At 47.7% G+C, this 27079-nt stretch overlaps 1 protein-coding gene across 11 annotated transcripts in view; it reads left to right on the forward strand.

The window, feature by feature from the left end:
• Window positions 1–27079, forward strand: part of DCTN1 (dynactin subunit 1) — a 208258-nt gene that overhangs the window by 82902 nt on the left and 98277 nt on the right. For all 11 annotated transcript variants that reach the window (XM_063925387.1, XM_063925388.1, XM_063925389.1 and 8 more), the window contains exons 3-4: window positions 8900–8978; window positions 9627–9658. In XM_063925387.1, coding sequence (XP_063781457.1) covers window positions 8900–8978; window positions 9627–9658 — 111 coding nt within the window. The remainder of the gene's footprint in view (window positions 1–8899; window positions 8979–9626; window positions 9659–27079) is intronic.

A 27079-nucleotide genomic window follows, 5' to 3' on the forward strand; every position in this document is an offset into this window, starting at 1 on the left:
TTACCACATATATAGCCTCTAGGGCTATATATTGTGGTATTTTTGCCAGCCAAGGTGTTTTTATTGCAGCTCAGGGTGCCCCCCCCCCAAGCGCCCTGCACCCTCAGTGACCGGAGTGTGAAGTGTGCATGAGGAGCAATGGCGCACAGCTGCAGTGCTGTGCGCTACCTTGGTGAAGACATGTCTTCTGCCGCCGATTTTCCGGACCTCTTCTTGCTTCTGGCTCTGTAAGGGGGACGGCGGCGCGGCTCCGGGACCGAACACCAAGGACTGGGCCTGCGGTCGATCCCTCTGGAGCTAATGGTGTCCAGTAGCCTAAGAAGCCCAATCCGGCTGCAAGCAGGCGAGTTCACTTCTTCTCCCCTTAGTCCCTCGCTGCAGTGAGCCTGTTGCCAGCAGGTCTCACTGAAAATAAAAAACCTAAAATTATACTTTCTTTCTAAGGGCTCAGGAGAGCCCCTAGTGTGCATCCAACCTCGGCCGGGCACGAAATCTAACTGAGGCTTGGAGGAGGGTCATAGTGGGAGGAGCCAGTGCACACCAGGTAGTCCTAAATCTTTCTAGAGTGCCCAGCCTCCTTCGGAGCCCGCTATTCCCCATGGTCCTTACGGAGTTCCCAGCATCCACTAGGACGTTAGAGAAATATCTTTTGCCAAGTTACCCACTTCATGTTTGGCTGCTTAATCATTTTCTCATACGTCCTAGAGGATGCTGGGGTCATCATAGAACCATGGGGTATAGATGGGATCCGCAGGAGACATGGGCACTTTAAGACTTTGAAAGGGTGTGAACTGGCTCCTCCCTCTATGCCCCTCCTCCAGACTCCAGTTTTAGAATTGTGCCCAGTGAGACTGGACGCACTACAGGGAGCTCTACTGAGTTTCTCTGAAAAATACTTTTTGTTAGGTTTTTTATGTTCAGGGAGGCTGCAGGCATCAATCTCCCTGCTTCGTGGGACTTAGAGGAGAGGAGTATGACCCACTTCCAGTGAGTTCAAGGGCTCTGCTTCTGGCTACAGGACACCATTAGCTCCTGTGGGTTTGATCACTGGGTATGCCTAGATGCTCACTCCCGCAGCCTGCCGTCAGCCCCTTACAGAGCCAGAAGTCAGAAGACAGGTGAGTAACCAAAGAAAAGAAGACTTCAGTAACGGCATTCTCTGAGGTACGCCATGCTCCCACCACTACAGGGCGCGGGGGGGGGGCAGCTAATAAATCCTCAGTGGAAACTGGCAAAAGAGGGACATTAGTGCCGAGGCACTGTCCTAAACCCCCGCCAGTATAATCATAGAAGAAGCGGGATGAAAGCGCGCCATTAAGGGGACGGAGTTTCGTCCTTAGCTCACTTGGCGCCATTTTCTCTCCATCAGGCTGCAGAGACGCTGGTCCTTCCTTCACACTGACAGGTATCAGGGTGCAAAACGGGAGGGGCGGGGGGCGGGGCACTGGCTAATTTGGTGCAATATACTTTATATTAAATGCGCTACAGGTCTCAGGCATTTATTGGGCGCTTCAGAACCGCTGTTTGGGCGCGGGGGGTGAGCTGGCAAATCCCCTCTGTGTCTCTCTGACAGGCTTTACTGTGGGTCTGTCCCCTATATGCCCGGTGTGCCTGTGGGTGTTTGGTTCACGTGTGTCGACATGTCTGAGGCTGAAGGCTCTTCCCAGGAGGAGGCTGTATTAGGGACACAAACGGCTGCGGTGGTGACCCTGTAGGCACCGCCGACGCCGGATTGGATAAATGTGTTTAACGCCTGGAATGCTAATGTGGCTCAACTTGTAAGAGGCTAGATAAGTCTTAGTCTCAGACCCAGACATGGAAGAAATCTGTAGAAGATATGTTATTGCAAAGTTAGGTCTGCTCAGGGTCACAGAAACGTACGCTAGCCCAGTTGGCAGACACTGATACACGGATTCTGATTCCAGTGTCGACTATAGCGATTCCAGATTAGATCCAAAATTGGCAAAAAGCATTCAGTACATGATTGTGGCGGTTAAAGATGTGTTACATATCACTGAGTACCCGGCTGTCCCTGATAAAAGGGTCTGTATGTATAAGGAAAGGAAACCTGAGGTAACGTTTCCTCCCTCTCATGAACTGAACACGCTATTTGAAAAACTCTGGGAAGCTCCTGTCAAAAAGTTTCAGATTCCCAAAATAATTACGGTAGCTTATCCGTTCCCCTTTGCGGATAGGGAAAAGTGGGAGTCACCCCCCACTGTGGACAAGGCCCTGTCACGTTTGTCTAAAAAGGTGGCTCTCCCGTCACCTGACACGGCGGCCCTTAAGGATCCTGCGGATCGTTAACCAGAAACTACGTTAAAGTCCATTTATGCAACCACAGGTACGCTGCTCAGACCTGTCATTGCGTCTGCGTGGGTAAGTAGTGCTATCGAAAAGTGGGCAGACAACTTGTCTTCTAAAATAGATACCCTAGATAGGGATAGTGTCCTCTTGACGCTGGGTTATATCAAGGACGCTGCAGCATACCCTAAGGAAACTGCGAGAGATATTGGTCTTTTGGGATGAAAGGCCAATGCCATGGCAGTCTCAGCTAGACGAGCGTTGTGGATTCACCAATGGAATATGCTGATGCTGATTCCAAGAAAAGTTATGGAATCTCTACCATATAAAGGTAAGGCTTTATTTGGTGACAGCCTTGATGATTTGGTATCTACGGCTACCGCGGGTAAGTCATCCTTTTTGCCTTATGTTCCTCCACTTAGACAGGAAAAGAATTTACTCTGCGCCAAAAGACACTTTACAAAACCACAGTGTGCAGTCTGTCATGTGTAGTAATTGACTCGATACAACTTCAGATCTATGTAACCACTTTTATATTTGGTCTGTTAAAATTGACACAATAAGACACACATATATAACAAACACTTTGTAGCAATAACTTGCTCTCTATGTAAGAAATGTAGATTCTCTGTTGGTTCTCTGTTTGGCTCAATTGGTCTATAGAGCGGTCCTGCTATCCCACACCGCCTCAGCACAAAATTGTATGCTGTACGCCGGGCGCTCTAGCCGGCGATTACCCGTTGAAAATCTTGCTGGAGACTCTGACAGTACACGCCTGCACGCTGCACGCCGGGCGCTCCAGCCGGCGACTACCCGCTGACAATCTCGCTGGTGATTCTGACAGGTGCCCAGAGCCGGCGGCACCCTGCAACGTTTACCGATAAAAAGGCTTACTACTGACATCAAAGCCAGCAGATACCAGCTGATCACTGCTCACGGCTGTTCATAGCCGCCTCAACTACATCCAGGATTCCACCTGCTCACATTGGGTACTTACCGCTGTCCTCCGCTGTGGGGTCTATTGCCTGTGACATGGAAATAGTTACAGAGGTTTCCTGATAAAGCTAACAATCAGGGTGAGCTTGTGTTGATACCATATTGACTACCTACATATGTGCATTATTCTACAAAACGGACCCTGTATCTAATTACTCCAGGAACCAGCACATGGGTAATTATATGCTGCAATTTCTGTAAGTTATTTATTAAGAGACTGCATCATTATATTGCGGGACTTTCTTCCATCTAACTGAACACTGGGACGCCAGAGTTTAGTAATTTAATTTCAACCAAACAGAGCCAACTAGTTATTTTTAAATATATTGTATATTTCTACATTTCTTACATAGAGAGCAAGTTATTGCTACAAAGTGTTTGTTATATATGTGTGTCTTATTGTGTCAATTTTAACAGACCAAATATAAAAGTGGTTACATAGATCTGAAGTTGTATCGAGTCAATTACTACACATGACAGACTGCACACTGTGGTTTTGTAAAGTGTCTTTTGGCGCAGAGTAAATTCTTTTCCTGTCTAATTGTTTTAACCATAAGCAACCTAGCAAGTTGCTTCTACTCAGCTGCCAATTTACACATTTTTTATTTAAGTCTATTCTGAATTTTACTTTTTACAATTAGCGCCGGATACTAACAGGTCTGTGACAATTGTCCAGATCTGTTGTTCACTTATGTTCCTCCACAACAAAAGAAAACGCATCACTATCAGATGCACTATCAGATCGGCCCAATAAACACAGAAAGGGCCGAGGTTCTTCCTTCCTTGCTACTAGAGGAAGGGGAAGAGGTAAACGATCACCAGCCTTGTCAGGTTCCCAGGAGCAGAAGTCCTCCCAGGCTTCTGCCAATTCCACCGCATGGCGTTGGGGCTCCTATGCGGGAGTCTGCACCGGTGGGGGCACGTCTCAAACTCTTCAGTCAGTTTTGGGTTCGTTCGGACCTAGACCCATGGGTTTTACAAATAATATCCCAAGGGTACAAGCTGGAGTTTCAAGACGACCCCCTCGCCGTTTTTTCAAATCGGCCTTACCAGCTTATCTTCTGGACAGGGAGGTAGTTTGCGACGCAATACAAAAGTTGTGGCAAAATCAAGTTATCGTCAGGGTTCCCCAGTCACAACAGGGAGAAGGCTTTTATTCGAGCCTGTTTGTGGTCCCGAAGCCGGACGGCTCGGTCAGACCAATCCTAAACCTGAAATCCCTAAATTTCTACCTAAAGAAATTCAAATTCAAAATGGAGTCTCTCTGAGCAGTGATATCCAGTCTGGAGGAAGGGGATTTTATGCTGTCGGTGGACATAAAGGATGCCTACCTACATGTTCCCATTTATCCTCCGCATCAGGCTTACCTGAGGTTTGCAATTCAGGATTGTCATTACCAATTTCAAACGTTGCCGTTTGGTCTGTCCACGGCTCCGAGGATTTTCACCAAAGTGATGGCGGAGATGATGGTTCTCCTTCGCAAGCAAGGAGTCATGATTATCCCATACTTGGACGATCTCCTGATAAAGGCGAGATCCAGGGACCAGTTGGTGCAAAAAGTTGCACTCTCCCTGACATTTCTTCAGCAACATGGTTGGCTCCTAAACTTGCCAAAATCACAGTTGATTCCTACGACGCGGTTGTCGTTTTTGGGAATGATATTGGACACAGAACTACAGAGAGTCTTTCTTCCAGTGGAAAAGGCTCTGGAACTACAGAGTCTGGTCAAACAAATTCTGAAACCAGCAAGAGTGTCAATCCATCAATGCATTCGGTTGCTGGGGAAGATGGTTGCGACCTACGAGGCCATTCAGTTTGGCAGGTTCCATGCCAGAGTGTTCCAGTGGGACCTGTTGGACAAGTGGTCTGGGTCCCACCTAATCATGCACCGGAGGATAATCCTGTCTGCCAAGACCAGGGTATCACTCCAGTGGTGGCTGCACAGCTCTCACCTCCTAGAGGGGCGCAGGTTCGGGATACAGGACTGGATCCTAGTGACCACGGATGCAAGCCTCCGAGGCTGGGGGGCAGTCCCAATGGGAGAAAACTTCCAAGGAAGATGGTCAAGTCAGGAAACTTGTCTCCACATAAATGTTCTGGAGTTAAGGGCCATTTACAACGGCCTTCTGTAAGCGGAACATCTTCTTCGAGATCTGCCTGTACTGATCCAGTCGGACAATGTAACAGCAGTAGCGTACATAAACCGTCAGGGCGGAACGAAAAGCAGAGCAGCAATGGCAGAAGCCACAAGGATTTTACGCTGGGCGGAGAAGCATACAAGCACCCTGTCAGCGATCTTCATTCCAGGAGTGGACAACTGGGAAGCAGACTTCCTCAGCAGACACGATCTCCATCCAGGAGAGTGTGGCCTCCACCAAGAAGTCTTCGCAGAGGTGACAAGTCTTTGGGGAGTTCCTCAAGTAGACATGATGGCATCTTGTCTCAACAAGAAGATATTGTTCCAGGTCAAAGGACCATCAAGCAACTGCAGTGGATGCACTGGTGACACCGTGGGTGTTTCAGTCGGTGTATGCATTCCCTCCACTTCCTCTCATTCCAAAGGTTCTAAAGATCATAAGAAGAACAAAGATCCGGGTGATCCTCATTGTCCCAGACTGGCCAAGGAGGGCTTGGTATCCAGATCTTCAGGAATTACTCATAGAAGATCCCTGGCCTCTTTCTTTGTGCGAGGACCTGTTACAACAGGGGCCGTGCGTGTATCAGGACTTACCGCTGCTACGTTTGACAGCATGGCGGTTGTGCGCAAAATCCTTGCCCGTAAGGGTATTCCCAGTGAAGTCATTCCCACACTTATTCAGGCCAGAAAAGGGGTAACGTCTAAACATTACCACCGTATTTGGAGAAAATATGTTTCTTGGTGTGAATCCAAGGGGGCTCCTACGGAGGAGTTTCGGCTAGGACGTTTTCTCCATTTTCTACAAGCAGATGTGGATGCGGGCCTAAAATTGGGTTCAATTAAGGTACAGATTTCGGCCTTATCGTTTTTTTTTCAGAAACAATTGGCCTCCCTTCCAGAAGTTCAGACTTTCGTGAAAGGCGTGTTGCACATCCAACCTCCATTTGTGCCTCCAGTGGCACCATGGGATCTTAATGTAGTGTTGCAGTTCCTTCAATCACATTGGTTTGAACCTTTACGGAAGGTGGAGTTGAAATTCCTCATTTGGAAAGTGGTCATCCTGTTGGCCTTGGCATCTGCAAGGCGGGTGTCTGAGTTAGCGGCCTTGTCTCACAAGAGCCCTTATTTGATCTTCCATGAAGATAGAGCTGAATTGAGGACACGTCAACAATTTCTACCGAAGGTGGTATCCTCTTTCCACATGAACCAACCTATTGTGGTGCCTGTGGCTACTGACGTCTTCGCTGAGTCAAAATCTCTGGATGTGGTCAGAGCTTTGAAGATTTATGTCTCCAGAACGGCTCAGGTTAGGAAAACGGAGGCTCTGTTTGTTTTGTATGCTCCCAACAAGATTGGGAGTCCTGCTTCCAAGCAGACCATTGCACGCTGGATCTGTAACACGATTCAGCATGCTCATTCCACGGCTGGATTGGCGTCACCGGAATCGATAAAAGCCCATTCTACTAGAAAGGTGGGCTCGTACTGGGCAGCTGCCCCGGGGGGGTCTCTGCATTGCAACTTTGCCGAGCAGCTACTTGGTCGGGGTCAAACACTTTTGCAAAGTTCTACAAGTTTGACACCTTGGCCGATCAAGACCGTAAGTTTGGTCAATCGGTGCTGCAGAGTCATCCGCACTCTCCCGCCCGTTCTAGAGCTTTGGTATAACCCCGTGGTTCTATGATGACCCCAGCATCCTCTAGGACGTTTGAGAAAATAGGATTTTAATACCTACCGGTAAATCCTTTTCTCTTAGTCCGTAGAGGATGCTGGGCGCCCATCCCAGTGCGTACTGTATCTGCAGTTATTAGTTGTGGTTACACACATGTTGTATTACGTTTATTGTCAGCATGTTGCTGCAATTGTTCATGCCGTTGGCTTGTGTTCTGTTGAATGCCACATTGTGCGGCATGCTTGAGGTGTGAGCTGGTATGTATCTCACCTTAGTTTAACAATAAATTCTTTCCTCGAAATGTCCGTCTCCCTGGGCACAGTTCCTATAACCGGAGTCTGTAGGAGGGGCATAGAGGGAGGAGCCAGTTCACGCCCATTCAATGTCTTAAAGTGCCCATGTCTCCTGCGGATCCCGTCTATACCCCATGGTTCTATGATGACCTCAGCATCCTCTACGGACTAAGAGAAAAGGATTTACCAGTCGGTATTAAAATCCTATTTTCCCCTTTATATTTCTAAAAATGCAACTGCCGCACTGATTTTTGCTGTGCATATATATTAATGTATAATATATAAATGGGTCAGGTCACAGCTGTAGTTTTCATTTTAAACACACTAGTATACAGCATGTATATGATGGTTAAGTAAAATAACAAAGCAATTCCACATACAGATATGTCCTCTTGCATCTTTGCTCCGTGCGCTGTAAGTCGCGTTACACATAACGGGTCAGCGCCGTGTGACTCTGTAGCTCCGAGCGTCTTTTTTATGGTTTGTTTGTTTTTTTCCGTGAAAATGGGTCTTTGACAGAAAGTAATAGGACCGCACAAGTAGCTTCTGCTGATATAAATGATATGTAGCATGCTTATATTCTGTGTGTTACTGCAACTGTATCTGCATACAAAATGCTATGGTACAGTGTTTTCATGGAGAACACTGTAACTTGGCATTTTAGATGCAGATAGGGCCGCAATTACACACACACACAGAATATAGGCATGCTGTGTATCATTTGAATCATCAGAAGCTGCATATGTGTCCTATTAAACTACTGTGCGTCTAAGACGCATTCTTGCAGAAAAGTCCTCAAAAAATAGTCCCGGCATGGCTCATGCGTCCTATTACATTACTTTGCATCTAAGACGCATTTACGTGGAAGAAAATGCATAAACATCGGCGCAACAGAATCCTGCATGGTACGACTTCAAGGGCTGTTTAGCGTGACTGCAGCAGGGATGTAAGCGGGCACATCTGTAGATGATTTTTTTCTTATTGAAATAGCAAGTTAAGCAGCTCAGAAAAATAAGATCTTCTTACAAATCATCATCTCCTTTTCAAAATCTCTCTGGAGGGAATAAAAGTATGGCTGCCAGACAGGCTCTCCGACATCAGGAAATGCAATCTAATGAGAGCCGTATTTTCAGACACAGTCGTTACTGCAGGTCTGGTAACTTACGTTAAATAGTTTCTGGATACATCGCCCCCAGTCAGTCCAAAAATGCGCTTATGCCAATAAAAATCCATTACGTCAGGGGTCTGAGACCATAGTCGCCAGCCATTCTTTACTGTGCCTCGCAGGATAGAGTTGCTGATAGAGGTCCTACTGCAAAGTGGTCACTGTCCTGAGGGACCTGCCTGTGCAATGCGCACTTACCTCTGCATTACCAGTGACTACGGAGTTATGGCTCATGTACGTTATAGATAATACACAGTGTAACCCTGTAGTAGTCTTGTCATAGGTGTAATGATGTAGGGTGAGACCGTACAAATACCTTATTTCTGTTGTTGTAGATCCAGGTAGTGGATGACGGAGCAGATACCACGTCTCCAGAAACCCCAGAGCCGACTGCCACAAAGATCCTCAAGAGAGGTAAGAGTCCAACTAATGCTGTGTATACAATCCTCCCTATATTATATCCCTCATTATGATTAGCGGCTATTGGTTTCTGTGTTTTCACTTTATTAGTAAATTACCCCTCTGTGTCAGTAATAGGCCCTACACACCGTATCACACTCAAAGATATGAACGATCTCGTTCATTAATGAACGAGATACCGTTCATATCTTTCAGTGTGGAGTCACAAGCGATGAACGATGCACGGCTCGGCGCTCGTTCATCGCTGGTGCCCCGCCGGCTGTGCATGCAGGCCAATATGGACGATCTCGTCCATATTTTCCTGCACTTCTATGGAGCCGGGTGACGGGGGGAGTGAAGAAACTTTACCACCCCCCCCCCCCCACCCCCCACCCCCCCCGTCACTGCCCCCGCCTCCGGGTCGGCCGTATCCGCCGTCGGGCAGCTCGGCGGCGGATCGGTCAATGTGTAGGGCCCTTAAGAATCACCCTTCATTGTAGGGGTCCCTGCTAGTTGCTGTGTGATCCATTCCCGGAGTCCGGAAGCTGTGGCTGTTATTATATGAGGGGGAGGGGTGTTATGTTATGGGACAGACATTGTGCATGCTCTGATTCCGGCACTGTATGATACCTGCTCTCTGACTTTGTCATTTGTTTCCCGCAGACATTGGCGACACTCCGAAAGCCAGTAAGCTGGTGAGTCCGTTCTCCATCCCGACCGGTCACTGCACTGTGCCGGTTCTCTGACTGTAACGCTCAGCTGAGTATAGAGATGATGGGAATATTATTATCACTGCACAGTGCCGGTTCTCTGACTGTAACGCTCAGCTGAGTATAGAGATGATGGAATAGTATTTTCTCTATCGTCCTAAGTGGATGCTGGGGTTCCTGAAAGGACCATGGGGAATAGCGGCTCCGCAGGAGACAGGGCACAAAAGTAAAGCTTTTACAGGTCAGGTGGTGTGTACTGGCTCCTCCCCCTATGACCCTCCTCCAGACTCCAGTTAGATTTTTGTGCCCGGCCGAGAAGGGTGCAATTCTAGGTGGCTCTCATAAAGAGCTGCTTAGAGAGTTTAGCTTAGGTTTTTTATTTTACAGTGATTCCTGCTGGCAACAGGATCACTGCAACGAGGGACAGAGGGGAGAAGAAGTGAACTCACCTGCGTGCAGGATGGATTGGCTTCTTGGCTACTGGACATGAAGCTCCAGAGGGACGATCACAGGTACAGCCTGGATGGTCACCGGAGCCACGCCGCCGGCCCCCTCACAGATGCTGAAGCAAGAAGAGGTCCAGAATCGGCGGCTGAAGACTCCTGCAGTCTTCTTAAGGTAGCGCACAGCACTGCAGCTGTGCGCCATTTTCCTCTCAGCACACTTCACACGGCAGTCACTGAGGGTGCAGGGCGCTGGGGGGGGGCGCCCTGGGAGGCAAATGAAAACCTTTAAAAAGGCTAAAAATACCTCACATATAGCCCCAGAGGCTATATGGAGATATTTACCCCTGCCTAAATGTACTAAATAGCGGGAGACGAGCCCGCCGAAAAAGGGGCGGGGCCTATCTCCTCAGCACACGGCGCCATTTTCTGTCACAGCTCCGCTGGTCAGGAAGGCTCCCAGGTCTCTCCCCTGCACTGCACTACAGAAACAGGGTATAACAGAGAGGGGGGGCAGAATAAATGGCAATATATTAATATAAAAGCAGCTATAAGGGAGCACTTAATCATAAGGCTATCCCTGTCATATATAGCGCTTTTTGGTGTGTGCTGGCAGACTCTCCCTCTGTCTCCCCAAAGGGCTAGTGGGTCCTGTCTTCGTATAGAGCATTCCCTGTGTGTCTGCTGTGTGTCGGTACGTGTGTGTCGACATGTATGAGGACGTTATTGGTGTGGAGGCGGAGCAATTGCCAAATATGAGGATGTCACCTCCTAGGGGGTCGACACCAGAATGGATGCCTTTATTTGTGGAATTACGGGATAGCGTCAACTCGCTTAAGCAGTCGTTTGCCGACATGAGGCGGCCGGACACTCAATTAGTGTCTGTCCAGGCGCCTCAAACACCGTCAGGGGCTGTAAAACGTCCCTTGCCTCAGTCGGTCGACACAGACCCAGACACAGGCACTGATTCCGGTGGTGAAGGTGACGAATCAACCGTATTTTCCAGTAGGGCCACACGTTATATGATTTTGGCAATAAAGGAGATGTTACATTTAGCTGATACTACAGGTACCACTAAACAGGGTATTATGTGGGGTGTAAAAAAACTACCAGTAGTTTTTACCGAATCAGAAGAATTAAATGACGTGTGTGATGAAGCGTGGGGTGCCCCGATAAAAAACTGCTAATTTCAAAGAAGTTATTGGCTTTATACCCTTTCCCGCCAGAGGTTAGGGAGCGCTGGGAAACACCTCCTAGGGTGGACAAAGCGCTAACACGCTTATCAAAACAAGTGGCGTTACCCTCTCCTGAGACGGACGCACTTAAAGATCCATCAGATAGGAGGATGGAAAATATCCAAAAAGGTATATACACACATGCAGGTGTTATACTACGACCAGCTATTGCGACTGCCTGGATGTGCAGTGCTGGGGTAGTTTGGTCAGAGTCCCTGATCGAAAATATTGATTCCCTGGACAGGGACAATATTTTACTGTCGTTAGAACAAATAAAGGATGCATTTCTTTATATGCGTGATGCACAGAGAGATATCTGCACACTGGCATCACGGGTAAGTGCTATGTCCATTTCGGCCAGAAGAGCTTTATGGACACGACAGTGGACAGGCGATGCGTAGAGGAGTTATTTGGGGTCGGTCTATCGGATTTGGTGGCCACGGCTACGGCCGGGAAATCCACCTTTCTACCTCAAGTCACTCCCCAACAGAAAAAGGCACCGACCTTTCAACCGCAGCCCTTTCGTTCCTTTAAAAATAAGAGAGCAAAGGGCTATTCATATCTGCCACGAGGCAGAGGACGAGGGAAGAGACAGCAACAGGCAGCTCCTTCCCAGGAACAGAAGCCCTCCCCGGCTTCTACAAAAGCCTCAGCATGACGCTGGGGCTTCGCAAGCGGACTCGGGGGCGGTAGGCGGTCGTCTCAAAAATTACAGCGCGCAGTGGGCTCACTCGCAGGTAAATCCCTGGATCCTGCAGATAATATCTCAGGGGTACAGGTTGAAATTAGAGACAGAGCCACCTCGCCGTTTCCTGAAGTCTGCTTTACCAACGTCCCCCTCAGAAAGGGAGACGGTTTTGGAAGCCATTCACAAGCTGTATTCTCAGCAGGTGATAGTCAAGGTACCTCTTCTACAACAAGGGAAGGGGTATTATTCCACTCTATTTGTGGTACCGAAGCCGGATGGCTCGGTAAGGCCTATTCTAAATCTGAAGTCCTTGAACCTATACATAAAGAAGTTCAAGTTCAAGATGGAGTCACTCAGAGCAGTGATAGCGAACCTGGAAGAAGGGGACTTTATGGTATCCTTGGACATCAAGGATGCGTATCTCCACGTTCCAATTACCCCTCACACCAGGGGTACCTCAGGTTCGTTGTACAAAACTGTCACTATCAGTTTCAGACGCTGCCGTTTGGTTTGTCCACGGCACCTCGGGTCTTTACAAAGGTAATGGCCGAGATAATATTTCTTCTTCGAAGAAAAGGCGTATTAATTATCCCATACTTGGACGATCTCCTAATAAGGGCAAGGTCCAGAGAACAGCTAGAGATGGGTTTAGCACTATCTCAAGAGGTGCTAAAGCAGCACGGATGGATTCTGAATATTCCAAAATCCCAATTAATGCCGACAACTCGTCTGCTGTTCCTGGGGATGATTCTGGACACAGTTCAGAAAAAGGTTTTTCTTCCCGAAGAAAAAGCCAAGGAGTTATCTGACCTGGTCAGGAACCTCCTAAAACCAGGAAAGGTGTCTGTACATCAATGCACAAGAGTCCTGGGAAAAAATGGTAGCTTCTTACGAAGCAATCCCTTTCGGCAGATTCCATGCAAAGGGATCTGTTGGACAAATGGTCAGGGTCGCATCTTCAGATGCACCTGCGGATAACCCTGTCGCCGAGGACAAGGGTATCCCTTCTGTGGTGGTTGCAGGAGGCTCATCTATTGGAGGGCCGCAGATTCGGCATACAGGATTGGATCCTGGTGACCACGGATGCCAGCCTGAGAGGCTGGGGAGCAGTCACACAGGGAAGAAATTTCCAGGGAGTGTGGTCGAGCCTGAAAAAGTCTCTTCACATAAGCATTCTGGAACTAAGAGCAATCTACAATGCTCTAAGCCAGGCGGAACCTCTGCTTCAAGGAAGACCGGTGTTGATCCAGTCGGACAACATCACGGCAGTCGCCCATGTAAACAGACAGGGCGGCACAAGAAGCAGGAGGGCAATGGCAGAAGCTGCCAGGATCCTTCGCTGGGCGGAGAATCACGTGATAGCACTGTCAGCAGTATTCATCCCGGGCGTGGACAACTGGGAAGCAGACTTCCTCAGCAGACACGACCTTCACCCGGGAGAGTGGGGACTTCATCCAGAAGTTTTCCACATGCTATTAAACCGTTGGGTAAAACCAATGGTGGACATGATGGCGTCTCGCCTCAACAAAACACTGGACAGGTATTGCGCCAGGTCAAGAGATCCGCAGGCAATAGCTGTGGACGCGCTGGTAACACCTTGGGTGTACCAGTCGGTATATGTGTTTCCTCCTCTGCCTCTCATACCAAAGGTATTGAGGATTATACGGCAAAGAGGAGTAAGACTAGTGGCTCCGGATTGGCCAAGAAGGACTTGGTACCCGGAACTTCAAGAGATGGTCACGGACGATCCGTGGCCTCTACTTCTGAGAAGGGACCTGCTTCAGCAGGGTCCTTGTCTTTTTCAAGACTTACCGCGGCTGCGTTTGACGGCATGGCGTTGAATGCCAGATCCTAAAAGGAAAAGGCATTCCAGAAGAAGTCATTCCTACCTTGATAAAGGCAAGGAAGGAAGTCACCGCGAAGCATTATCGCCGTATTTGGCGAAAATATGTTGCGTGGTGCGAGCAGCGGAGTGCTCCGATGGAGGAATTTCAACTGGGTCGTTTTCCTACATTTCCTGCAATCAGGATTGTCTATGGGTCTCAAATTGGGATCTATTAAGGTTCAAATTTCGGCCCTATCAATATTCTTCCACAAAGAATTGGCCTCAGTCCCTGAGGTCCAGATTTTTATCAAAGGAGTACTGCATATACAGCCTCCTGTGGTGCCTAAGGTGGCACCGTGGGATCTAAATGTAGTTTTAGATTTCCTCAAATCCAATTGGTTTGAACCACTAAAGAATGTGGATTTGAAATATCTCACATGGAAAGTGACTATGTTACTGGCCCTGGCTTCGGCCGGGAGAGTATCTGAACTGGCGGCTTTGTCTTATAAAAGCCCTTATTTAATTTTCCATTCGACATAGGGCAGAGCTGCGGACGCGTCCGCATTTTCTCCCTAAGGTGGTATCAGCGTTTCACCTGAACCAGCCTATTGTAGTGCCTGCGGCTACAGACGACTTGAAGGACTCCAAGTTGTTGGACGTTGTCAGAGCCTTAAAAATATACATTTAAAGGACGGCTGGAGTCAGAAAATCTGACTCGCTGTTTATACTGTATGCACCCAACAAGTTGGGTGCACCTGCTTCTAAGCAGTCGATTGCTCGTTGGTTTTGTAACAAAATTCAACTTGTACATTCTGTGGCAGGCCTGCCACAGCCTAAATCTGTTAAGGCCCATTCCGCAAGGAAGGTGGGCTCATCTTGGGCGGCTGCCCGAGGGGTCTCGGCATTACAACTCTGCCGAGCAGCTACGTGGTCAGGGGAGAACACGTTTGTAAATTTTTACAAATTTGATACCCTGGCAAAGGAGGACCTGGAGTTCTCTCATTCGGTGCTGCAGAGTCATCCGCACTCTCCCGCCCGTTTGGGAGCTTTGGTATAATCCCCATGGTCCTTTCAGGAACCCCAGCATCCACTTAGGACGATAGAGAAAATAAGAATTTACTTACCGATAATTCTATTTCTCGGAGTCCGTAGTGGATGCTGGGCGCCCATCCCAAGTGCGGATTATCTGCAATACTTGTACATAGTTATTGTTAACTAATTCGGGTTATTGTTTAGGAAGCCATCTTTCAGAGGCTCCTCTGTTATCATACTGTTAACTGGGTTTAGATCACAAGTTGTACGGTGTGATTGGTGTGGCTGGTATGAGTCTTACCCGGGATTCAAAATCCTCCCTTATTGTGTACGCTCGTCCGGGCACAGTACCTAACTGGAGTCTGGAGGAGGGTCATAGGGGGAGGAGCCAGTACACACCACCTGACCTGTAAAAGCTTTACTTTTGTGCCCTGTCTCCTGCGGAGCCGCTATTCCCCATGGTCCTTTCAGGAACCCCAGCATCCACTACGGACTCCGAGAAATAGAATTATCGGTAAGTAAATTCTTATTATCACTGCACTGTGCCGGTTCTCTGACTGTAACGCTCAGCTGAGTATAGAGATGATGGGAATAGTATTATCATTGCACTGTGCCGGTTCTCTGACTGTAACGCTCAGCTGAGTATAGAGATGATGGAATAGTATTATCACTGCACTGTGCCGGTTCTCTGACTGTAACGCTCAGCTGAGTATAGAGATGATGGAATAGTATTATCACTGCACTGTGCCGGTTCTCTGACTGTAACGCTCAGCTGAGTATAGAGATGATGGGAATAGTATTATCATTGCACTGTGCCGGTTCTCTGACTGTAACGCTCAGCTGAGTATAGAGATGATGGAATAGTATTATCACTGCACTGTGCCGGTTCTCTGACTGTAACGCTCAGCTGAGTATAGAGATGATGGAATATTATTTTCTCTATCGTCCTAGTGGATGCTGGGGTTCCTGAAAGGACCATGGGGAATAGCGGCTCCGCAGGAGACAGGGCACAAAAGTAAAGCTTTCCGATCAGGTGGTGTGCACTGGCTCCTCCCCCTATGACCCTCCTCCAAGCCAGTTAGATTTTTGTGCCCGGCCGAGAAGGGTGCAATCTAGGTGGCTCTCCTAAAGAGCTGCTTAGAAAAGTTTAGCTTAGGTTTTTTATTTTACAGTGAGTCCTGCTGGCAACAGGATCACTGCAACGAGGGACTTAGGGGAGAAGAAGTGAACTCACCTGCGTGCAGGATGGATTGGCTTCTTGGCTACTGGACATCAGCTCCAGAGGGACGATCACAGGTACAGCCTGGATGGTCACCGGAGCCTTGCCGCCGGCCCCCTTGCAGATGCTGAAGTAAGAAGAGGTCCAGAATCGGCGGCAGAAGACTCCTCAGTCTTCTAAAGGTAGCGCACAGCACTGCAGCTGTGCGCCATTTTCCTCTCAGCACACTTCACACGGCAGTCACTGAGGGTGCAGGGCGCTGGGAGGGGGGCGCCCTGGGAGGCAAATGAATACCTATTTTGGCTAAAAATACCTCACATATAGCCTCCGGAGGCTATATGGAGATATTTAACCCCTGCCAGAATCCGTTAAGAGCGGGAGACGAGGCCGCCGAAAAAGGGGCGGGGCCTATCTCCTCAGCACACAGCGCCATTTTCCCTCACAGAAAGGCTGGAGGGAAGGCTCCCAGGCTCTCCCCTGCACTGCACTACAGAAACAGGGTTAAAACAGAGAGGGGGGGGCACTAATTTGGCGTTAGAAATATATAAAAAAGATGCTATAAGGGAAAACACTTATATAAGGTTGTCCCTATATAATTATAGCGTTTTTGGTGTGTGCTGGTAAACTCTCCCTCTGTCTCTCCAAAGGGCTAGTGGGTCCTGTCCTCTATCAGAGCATTCCCTGTGTGTGTGCTGTGTGTCGGTACGTGTGTGTCGACATGTATGAGGACGATGTTGGTGAGGAGGCGGAGCAATTGCCTGTAATGGTGATGTCACTCTCTAGGGAGTCGACACCGGAATGGATGGCTTATTTAGGGAATTACGTGATAATGTCAACACGCTGCAAGGTCGGTTGACGACATGAGACGGCCGACAAACAATTAGTACCGGTCCAGACGTCTCAAAAACACCGTCAGGGGTTTTAAAACGCCCGTTTACTTTAGTCGGTCGACACAGACACAGACAGGGACACTGAATCCAGTGTCGACGGTGAATAAACAAACGTATTCCTTATTAGGGCCACACGTTAAAGGCAATGAAGGAGGTGTTACATATTTCTGATACTACAAGTACCACAAAAGAGGGTATTATGTGGGATGTGAAAAAACTACCGTAGTTTTTCCTGAATCAGATAAATTAAATAAAGTGTGTGATGATGCGTGGGTTCCCCCCGATAGAAAATTATGGGCGGTATACCCTTTCCCGCCAGAAGTTAGGGCGTGTTGGGAAACACCCCTTAGGGTGGATAAGGCGCTCACACGCTTATCAAAACAAGTGGCGGTACCGTCTATAGATAGGGCCGTCCTCAAGGACCAGCTGACAGGAGGCTGGAAAAATATCATAAAAAGTATATACACACATACTGGTGTTATACTGCGACCAGCGATCGCCTCAGCCTGGATGTGCAGAGCTGGGGTGGCTTGGTCGGATTCCCTGACTAAAAATATTGATACCCTTGACAGGGACAGTATTTTATTGACTATAGAGCATTTAAAGGATGCATTTCTATATATGCGAGATGCACAGAGGGATATTTGCACTCTGGCATCAAGAGTAAATGCGATGTCCATATCTGCCAGAAGATGTTATGGACACGACAGTGGTCAGGTGATGCAGATTCCAAACGGCACAAAGGTGTATTGCCGTATAAAGGAAGAGGAGTTATTTGGGGTCGGTCCATCGGACCTGGTGGCCACGGCAACTGCTGGAAAATCCGCCGTTTTTACCCTAAGTCACATCTCTGCAGAAAAAGACACCGTCTTTTCAGCCTCAGTCCTTTCGTCCCTATAAGATCATATCTGCCCAGGGATAGAGGAAAGGGAAGAAGACTGCAGCAGGCAGCCCATTCCCAGGAACAGAAGCGTTCCACCGCTTCTGACAAGTTCACAGCATGGCGCTGAGACCGTACAGGACCCCTGGATCCTACAAGTAGTATCCCAGGGGTACAGATTGGAATGTCGAGACGTTTCCCCTTCGCAGGCTCCTGAAGTCTGTTTTACCAAGGTCTCCCTCCGACAAGGAGGCAGTATGGGAAAAAATTCACAAGCTGTATTCCCAGCAGGTGATAATTAAATTACCCCTCCTACTACAAGAAAAGGGGTATTATTCCACACTATATTGTGGTACTGAAGCCAGAAGGCTAGGTGAGACTTATTCTAAAATTTTTTTTGAACACTTACAAAGGTTCAAATCAAGATGGAGTCACTCAGAGCAGTGATAGCGAACCAGGAAGAAGGGGACTATATAGTGTCCCGGGACATCAGGGATGCTTACCTCTATGTCCCAAATTTGCCCTTCTCACTAAGGGTACCTCAGGTTCGTGGTGCAGAACTGTCACTATCAGTTTCAGACGCTGCCGTTTGGATTGTCCACGGCACCCCGGGTCTTTACCAAGGTATTGGCCGAAATGATGATTCTTCTTCGAAGAAAAGGCGTCTTAATTATCCCTTACTTGGACGATCTCCTGATAAGGGCATAGTCCAGGGAACAGTTGGAGGTCGGAGTAGCACTATCTCGGATACTGCTACAACAGCACGGGTGGATTCTAAATATTCCAAAATCGCAGCTGATCCCGACGACACGTCTGCTGTGCCTAGGGATGATTCTGGACACAGTCCAGAAAAAGGTGTTTCTCCCGGAAGAGAAAGCCAGGGAGTTATCCGAGCTAGTCAGGAACCTCCTAAAAACAGTGCATCATTGCACAAGGGTCCTGGTATAAATGGTGGCTTCCTACGAAGCAATTCCATTCGGCAGATTTCACGCAAGAACTTTTCAGTGGGATCTGCTGGACAAATGGTCCGGATCGCATCTTCAGATGCATCAGCGGATAACCCTATATCCAAGGACAAGGGTGTCTCTCCTGTGGTGGTTATAGAGTGCTCATCTTCTAGAGGGCCGCAGATTCGGCATTCAGGATTGGATGCTGGTGACCACGGAGCCCAGCCCGAGAGGCTGGGGAGCAGTCACACAAGGAAAAAATTTCCAGGGAGTGTGATCAAGTCTGGAGACTTTTCTCCACATAAATATACTGGAGCTAAGGGTAAATTTATAATGCTCTAAGCTTAGCAAGACCTCTGCTTCAAGGTCAGCCGGTATTGATCCAGTGGGAAAAACATCACGGCAGTCGCCCACGTAAACAGACAGGGCGACACAAGAAGCAGGAGGGCAATGGCAAAAACTGCAAGGTCTTTTCGCTGGGCGGAAAATCATGTGATAGCACTGTCAGCAGTGTTTCATCCCGGGAATGGAAACTGGGAAGCAGACTTCCTCAGCAGGCACGACCTCCACCCGGGAGAGTGGAAACTTCATCGGGAAGTTTTTTCCACATGATTGTAAACCGTTGGGAAATACCAAAGGTGGACATGATGGCGTCCCGTCTGAACAAAAAACGGGACAGGTATTGCGCCAGGTCAAGAGACCCTCAGGCAATAGCTGTGGACGTTCTGGTAACACCGTGGGTGTACCAGTCGGTGTATGTGTTCCCTCCTCTGCTTCTCATACCTAAGGTGCTGAGAATTATAAGACGTAGAGGAGTAAGAACTATACTCATGGCTCTGGATTGGCCAAGAAGGACTTGGTACCCGGAACTTCAAGAGATGCTTACAGAGGTCTTATGGCCTCTGCCGCTAAGAAGGGACTTGCTTCAGCAAGTACCATGTCTGTTCCAAGACTTACCGCAGCTGCGTTTGTCGGCATGGCGGTGGAAAGCCGGATCCTAAGGGAAAAAGGCATTCCGGAAGAGGTCATTCCTACCCTGGTCAAAGCCAGAAAGGAGGTGACCGCACAACATTATCACCACATGTGGCGAAAATATGTTGCGTGGTGTGAGGCCAGAAAGGCCCCACGAAGAAATTTCAACTCGGTCGATTCCTGCATTTCCTGCAAACAGGAGTGTCTATGGGCCTCAAATTGGGGTCCATTAAGGTTCAAATTTCGGCCCTGTCGATTTTCTTCCAGAAAGAAGTGGCTTCAGTTCCTGAAGTCCAGAAGTTTGTCAAGGGAGTATTGCATATACAACCCCCTTTTGTGCCTCCAGTGGCACTGTGGGATCTCAACGTAGTTCTGGGATTCCTCAAATCACATTGGTTTAAAACCAGTCAAATCTGTGGATTTGAAGCATCTCACATGAAAAGTGACCATGCTCTTGGCCCTGGCCTGGACCAGGCGAGTGTCAAATTGGTGGTTTTTTCTCAAAAAAGCCCATATCTGTTTGTCCATTCGGACAGGGCAGAGCTGCGGACTCGTCCCCAGTTCTCTCCCTAAGGTGGTGTCAGTGTTTCACCTGAACCAGCTTATTGTGGTGCCTTGCACCTACTAGGGACTTGGAGGACTCCAAGTTGCTAGATGTTGTCAGGGCCCTGAAAATATGTTCCAGGACGGCTGGAGTCAGGAAAACTGACTTGCTGTTATCCTGTATGCACCCAACAAACTGGGTGCTCTTGCTTCTAAGCAGACTATTGCTAGTTGGATGTGTAATACAATTCAGCTTGCACATTCTGTGGCAGGCCTGCCACAGCCAAAATATGTAAATGCCCATTCCACAAGGAAGGTGGGCTCATCTTGGGCGGCTGCCCGAGGGGTCTCGGCTTTACAACCTTGCCGAGCAGCTACTTGGTCAGGGGCAAACACGTTTGCTAAATTCTACAAATTTGATACCCTGGCTAAGGAGGACCTGGAGTTCTCTCATTCGGTGCTGCAGAGTCATCCGCACTCTCCCGCCCGTTTGGGAGCTTTGGTATAATCCCCATGGTCCTTTCAGGAACCCCAGCATCCACTAGGACGATAGAGAAAATAAGAATTTACTTACCGATAATTCTATTTCTCGGAGTCCGTAGTGGATGCTGGGCGCCCATCCCAAGTGCGGATTATCTGCAATACTTGTACATAGTTACAAAAATCGGGTTATTATTGTTGTGAGCCATCTTTTCAGAGGCTCCGCTGTTATCATACTGTTAACTGGGTTTAGATCACAAGTTGTACGGTGTGATTGGTGTGGCTGGTATGAGTCTTACCCGGGATTCAAAATTCCTCCCTTATTGTGTACGCTCGTCCGGGCACAGTACCTAACTGGCTTGGAGGAGGGTCATAGGGGGAGGAGCCAGTGCACACCACCTGATCGGAAAGCTTTACTTTTGTGCCCTGTCTCCTGCGGAGCCGCTATTCCCCATGGTCCTTTCAGGAACCCCAGCATCCACTACGGACTCCGAGAAATAGAATTATCGGTAAGTAAATTCTTATTATCACTGCACTGTGCCGGTTCTCTGACTGTAACGCTCAGCTGAGTATAGAGATGATGGAATAGTATTATCACTGCACTGTGCCGGTTCTCTGACTGTAACGCTCAGCAGAGTATAGAGATGATGGGAATATTATTATCATTGCACTGTGCCGGTTCTCTGACTGTAACGCTCAGCTGAGTATAGAGATGATGGAATAGTATTATCACTGCACTGTGCCGGTTCTCTGACTGTAACGCTCAGCTGAGTATAGAGATGATGGAATAGTATTATCACTGCACTGTGCCGGTTCTCTGACTGTAACGCTCAGCTGAGTATAGAGATGATGGAATAGTATTATTACTGCACTGTGCCGGTTCTCTGACTGTAACGCTCAGCTGAGTATAGAGATGATGGAATAGTATTATCACTGCACTGTGCCGGTTCTCTGACTGTAACGCTGAGCTGAGTATAGAGGTGATGGAATAGTATTATCACTGCACTGTGCCGGTTCTCTGACTGTAACGCTCAGCTGAGTATAGAGATGATGGAATATTATTATCATTGCACTGTGCCGGTTCTCTCTAACGCTCAGCTGAGTATAGAGATGATGGAATATTATTATCACTGCACTGTGCCGGTTCTCTGACTGTAACGCTCAGCTGAGTATAGAGATGATGGAATAGTATTATCACTGCACTGTGCCGGTTCTCTGACTGTAACGCTGAGCTGAGTATAGAGGTGATGGAATAGTATTATCACTGCACTGTGCAGGTTCTCTGACTGTAACGCTCAGCTGAGTATAGAGATGATGGAATAGTATTATCACTGCACTGTGCCGGTTCTCTGACTGTAACGCTGAGCTGAGTATAGAGATGATGGAATATTATTATCACTGCACTGTGCCGGTTCTCTGACTGTAACGCTTATCTGAGTATAGAGATGATGGAATAGTATTATCACTGCACTGTGCCGGTTCTCTGACTGTAACGCTCAGCTGAGTATAGAGATGATGGAATAGTATTATCACTGCACTGTGCCGGTTCTCTGACACTAACGCTCAGCTGAGTATAGAGATGATGGAATAGTATTATCACTGCACTGTGCCGGTTCTCTGACTGTAACGCTGAGCTGAGTATAGAGGTGATGGAATAGTATTATCACTGCACTGTGCCGGTTCTCTGACTGTAACGCTTATCTGAGTATAGAGATGATGGAATAGTATTATCATTGCACTGTGCCGGTTCTCTGGCTGTAACGCTCAGCTGAGTATAGAGATGATGGGAATAGTATTATCACTGCACTGTGCCGGTTCTCTGACTGTAACGCTCAGCTGAGTATAGAGATGATGGGAATATTATCATTGCACTGTGCCGGTTCTCTGACTGTAACGCTCAGCTGAGTATAGAGATGATGGAATAGTATTATCACTGCACAGTGCCGGTTCTCTGACTGTAACGCTCAGCTGAGTATAGAGATGATGGGAATATTATCATTGCACTGTGCCGGTTCTCTGACTGTAACGCTCAGCTGAGTATAGAGATGATGGAATAGTATTATCACTGCACAGTGCCGGTTCTCTGACTGTAACGCTCAGCTGAGTATAGAGATGATGGAATAGTATCATCACTGCACTGTGCCGGATCTCTGACTGTAACGCTCAGCTGAGTATAGAGATGATGGGATATTATCACTGCACTGTGCCGGTTCTCTGACTGTAACGCTCAGCTGAGTATAGAGATGATGGAATATTATTATCACTGCACTGTGCCGGTTCTCTGACTGTAACGCTCAGCTGAGTATAGAGATGATGGAATAGTATTATCACTGCACTGTGCCGGTTCTCTGACTGTAACGCTCAGCTGAGTATAGAGGTGATGGAATAGTATTATCACTGCACTGTGCCGGTTCTCTGACTGTAACGCTTATCTGAGTATAGAGATGATGGAATAGTATTATCACTGCACTGTGCCGGTTCTCTGACTGTAACGCTCAGCTGAGTATAGAGATGATGGAATAGTATTATCACTGCACTGTGCCGGTTCTCTGACTGTAACGCTCAGCTGAGTATAGAGATGATGGAATATTATTATCACTGCACTGTGCCGGATCTCTGACTGTAACTCTAAGCTGAGTATAGAGATGATGGAATAGTATTATCACTGCACTGTGCCGGTTCTCTGACTGTAACGCTCAGCTGAGTATAGAGATGATGGAATAGTATTATCACTGCACTGTGCCGGTTCTCTGACTGTAACGCTTATCTGAGTATAGAGATGATGGAATAGTATTATCACTGCACTGTGCCGGTTCTCTGACTGTAACGCTCAGCAGAGTATAGAGATGATGGAATAGTATTATCACTGCACTGTGCCGGATCTCTGACTGTAACTCTAAGCTGAGTATAGAGATGATGGAATAGTATTATCACTGCACTGTGCCGGTTCTCTGACTGTAACGCTCAGCTGAGTATAGAGATGATGGAATAGTATTATCACTGCACTGTGCCGGTTCTCTGACTGTAACGCTTATCTGAGTATAGAGATGATGGAATAGTATTATCACTGCACTGTGCCGGTTCTCTGACTGTAACGCTCAGCTGAGTATAGAGATGATGGAATAGTATTATCATTGCACTGTGCCGGTTCTCTGACTGTAACGCTCAGCTGAGTATAGAGATGATGGAATAGTATTATCATTGCACTGTGCCGGTTCTCTGACTGTAACGCTCAGCTGAGTATAGAGATGATGGAATAGTATTATCACTGCACTGTGCCGGATCTCTGACTGTAACGCTCAGCTGAGTATAGAGATGATGGAATAGTATTATTACTGCACTGTGCCGGTTCTCTGACTGTAACGCTCAGCTGAGTATAGAGATGATGGAATAGTATTATCACTGCACTGTGCCGGTTCTCTGACTGGAACGCTCAGCTGAGTATAGAGATGATGGAATAGTATTATCACTGCACTGTGCCGGTTCTCTGACTGTAACGCTCAGCTGAGTATAGAGATGATGGGAATAGTATTATCACTGCACTGTGCCGGTTCTCTGACTGTAACGCTCAGCTGAGTATAGAGATGATGGGAATAGTATTATCACTGCACTGTGCCGGTTCTCTGACTGTAACGCTCAGCTGAGTATAGAGATGATGGAATATTATTATCGCTGCACTGTGCCGGTTCTCTGACTGTAACGCTCAGCTGAGTATAGAGATGATGGAATATTATTATCGCTGCACTGTGCAGGTTCTCTGACTGTAACGCTCAGCTGAGTATAGAGATGATGGAATAGTATTATCGCTGCACTGTGCAGGTTCTCTGACTGTAACGCTCAGCTGAGTATAGAGATGATGGAATAGTATTATCGCTGCACTGTGCCGGTTCTCTGACTGTAACGCTCAGCTGAGTATAGAGATGATGGGAATAGTATTATCATTGCACTGTGCCGGTTCTCTGACTGTAACGCTCAGCTGAGTATAGAGATGATGGGAATAGTATTATCACTGCACTGTGCCGGTTCTCTGACTGTAACGCTCAGCTGAGTATAGAGATGATGGAATATTATTATCACTGCACTGTGCCGGTTCTCTGACTGTAACACTCAGCTGAGTATAGAGATGATGGAATATTATTATCGCTGCACTGTGCCGGTTCTCTGACTGTAACGCTCAGCTGAGTATAGAGATGATGGAATATTATTATCGCTGCACTGTGCCGGTTCTCTGACTGTAACGCTCAGCTGAGTATAGAGATGATGGAATATTATTATCACTGCACTGTGCCGGTTCTCTGACTGTAACGCTCAGCTGAGTATAGAGATGATGGGAATAGTATTATCATTGCACTGTGCCGGTTCTCTGACTGTAACGCTCAGCAGAGTATAGAGATGATGGGAATATTATTATCATTGCACTGTGCCGGTTCTCTGACTGTAACGCTCAGCTGAGTATAGAGATGATGGAATAGTATTATCACTGCACTGTGCCGGTTCTCTGACTGGAACGCTCAGCTGAGTATAGAGATGATGGAATAGTATTATCACTGCACTGTGCCGGTTCTCTGACTGTAACGCTCAGCTGAGTATAGAGATGATGGGAATAGTATTATCACTGCACTGTGCCGGTTCTCTGACTGTAACGCTCAGCTGAGTATAGAGATGATGGGAATAGTATTATCATTGCACTGTGCCGGTTCTCTGACTGTAACGCTCAGCTGAGTATAGAGATGATGGGAATAGTATTATCACTGCACTGTGCCGGTTCTCTGACTGTAACGCTCAGCTGAGTATAGAGATGATGGAATAGTATTATCACTGCACTGTGCCGGTTCTCTGACTGTAACGCTCAGCTGAGTATAGAGATGATGGAATATTATTATCACTGCACTGTGCCGGTTCTCTGACTGTAACGCTCAGCTGAGTATAGAGATGATGGAATATTATTATCGCTGCACTGTGCCGGTTCTCTGACTGTAACGCTCAGCTGAGTATAGAGATGATGGAATATTATTATCGCTGCACTGTGCCGGTTCTCTGACTGTAACGCTCAGCTGAGTATAGAGATGATGGAATATTATTATCGCTGCACTGTGCCGGTTCTCTGACTGTAACGCTCAGCTGAGTATAGAGATGATGGAATAGTATTATCACTGCACTGTGCCGGTTCTCTGACTGTAACGCTCAGCTGAGTATAGAGATGATGGGAATAGTATTATCATTGCACTGTGCCGGTTCTCTGACTGTAACGCTCAGCTGAGTATAGAGATGATGGAATATTATTATCACTGCACTGTGCCGGTTCCCTGACTGTAACGCTCAGCTGAGTATAGAGATGATGGAATAGTATTATCACTGCACTGTGCCGGTTCTCTGACTGTAACGCTCAGCAGAGTATAGAGATGATGGGAATATTATTATCATTGCACTGTGCCGGTTCTCTGACTGTAACGCTCAGCTGAGTATAGAGATGATGGAATAGTATTATCACTGCACTGTGCCGGTTCTCTGACTGGAACGCTCAGCTGAGTATAGAGATGATGGAATAGTATTATCACTGCACTGTGCCGGTTCTCTGACTGTAACGCTCAGCTGAGTATAGAGATGATGGAATAGTATTATCACTGCACTGTGCCGGTTCTCTGACTGTAACGCTCAGCTGAGTATAGAGATGATGGGATATTATTACTGACAGACCAATCAGGTGTTCTCTAGGTTCGTCCTGTCAGCCCAGGGAACTAGGGGCCTGGTGATTGTACAATATCCTGTAGGAGACAGTATTGCGCAGCGTAAGCCTTCATGTTTGGCGCTTGTTCCGTTTTCCACCTGTTCTTTGCTGTATACTTCCTGAGTTACTCCTTAGTGTCCTGGCGTAGGGTATATATAAGCAGTCGCTGGAAATCCCCACCTTCTTTATCGTAATATGACTACAGTTTATTTCTCTAACGTCCTAAGTGGATGCTGGGGACTCCGTAAGGACCATGGGGGATAGCGGCTCCGCAGGAGACTGGGCACAAAAGTAAAAGCTTTAGGACTACCTGGTGTGCACTGGCTCCTCCCCCCATGACCCTCCTCCAAGCCTCAGTTAGATTTTTGTGCCCGAACGAGAAGGGTGCACACTAGGTGGCTCTCCTGAGCTGCTTAGTGAAAAGTTTAGTTTTAGGTTTTTTATTTTCAGTGAGACCTGCTAGCAACAGGCTCACTGCATCGAGGGACTAAGGGGAGAAGAAGCGAACTCACCTGCGTGCAGAG

Source organism: Pseudophryne corroboree, chromosome 1 (genome assembly GCF_028390025.1).
Source record: "Pseudophryne corroboree isolate aPseCor3 chromosome 1, aPseCor3.hap2, whole genome shotgun sequence".
Classification (NCBI taxonomy): domain Eukaryota; kingdom Metazoa; phylum Chordata; class Amphibia; order Anura; family Myobatrachidae; genus Pseudophryne; species Pseudophryne corroboree.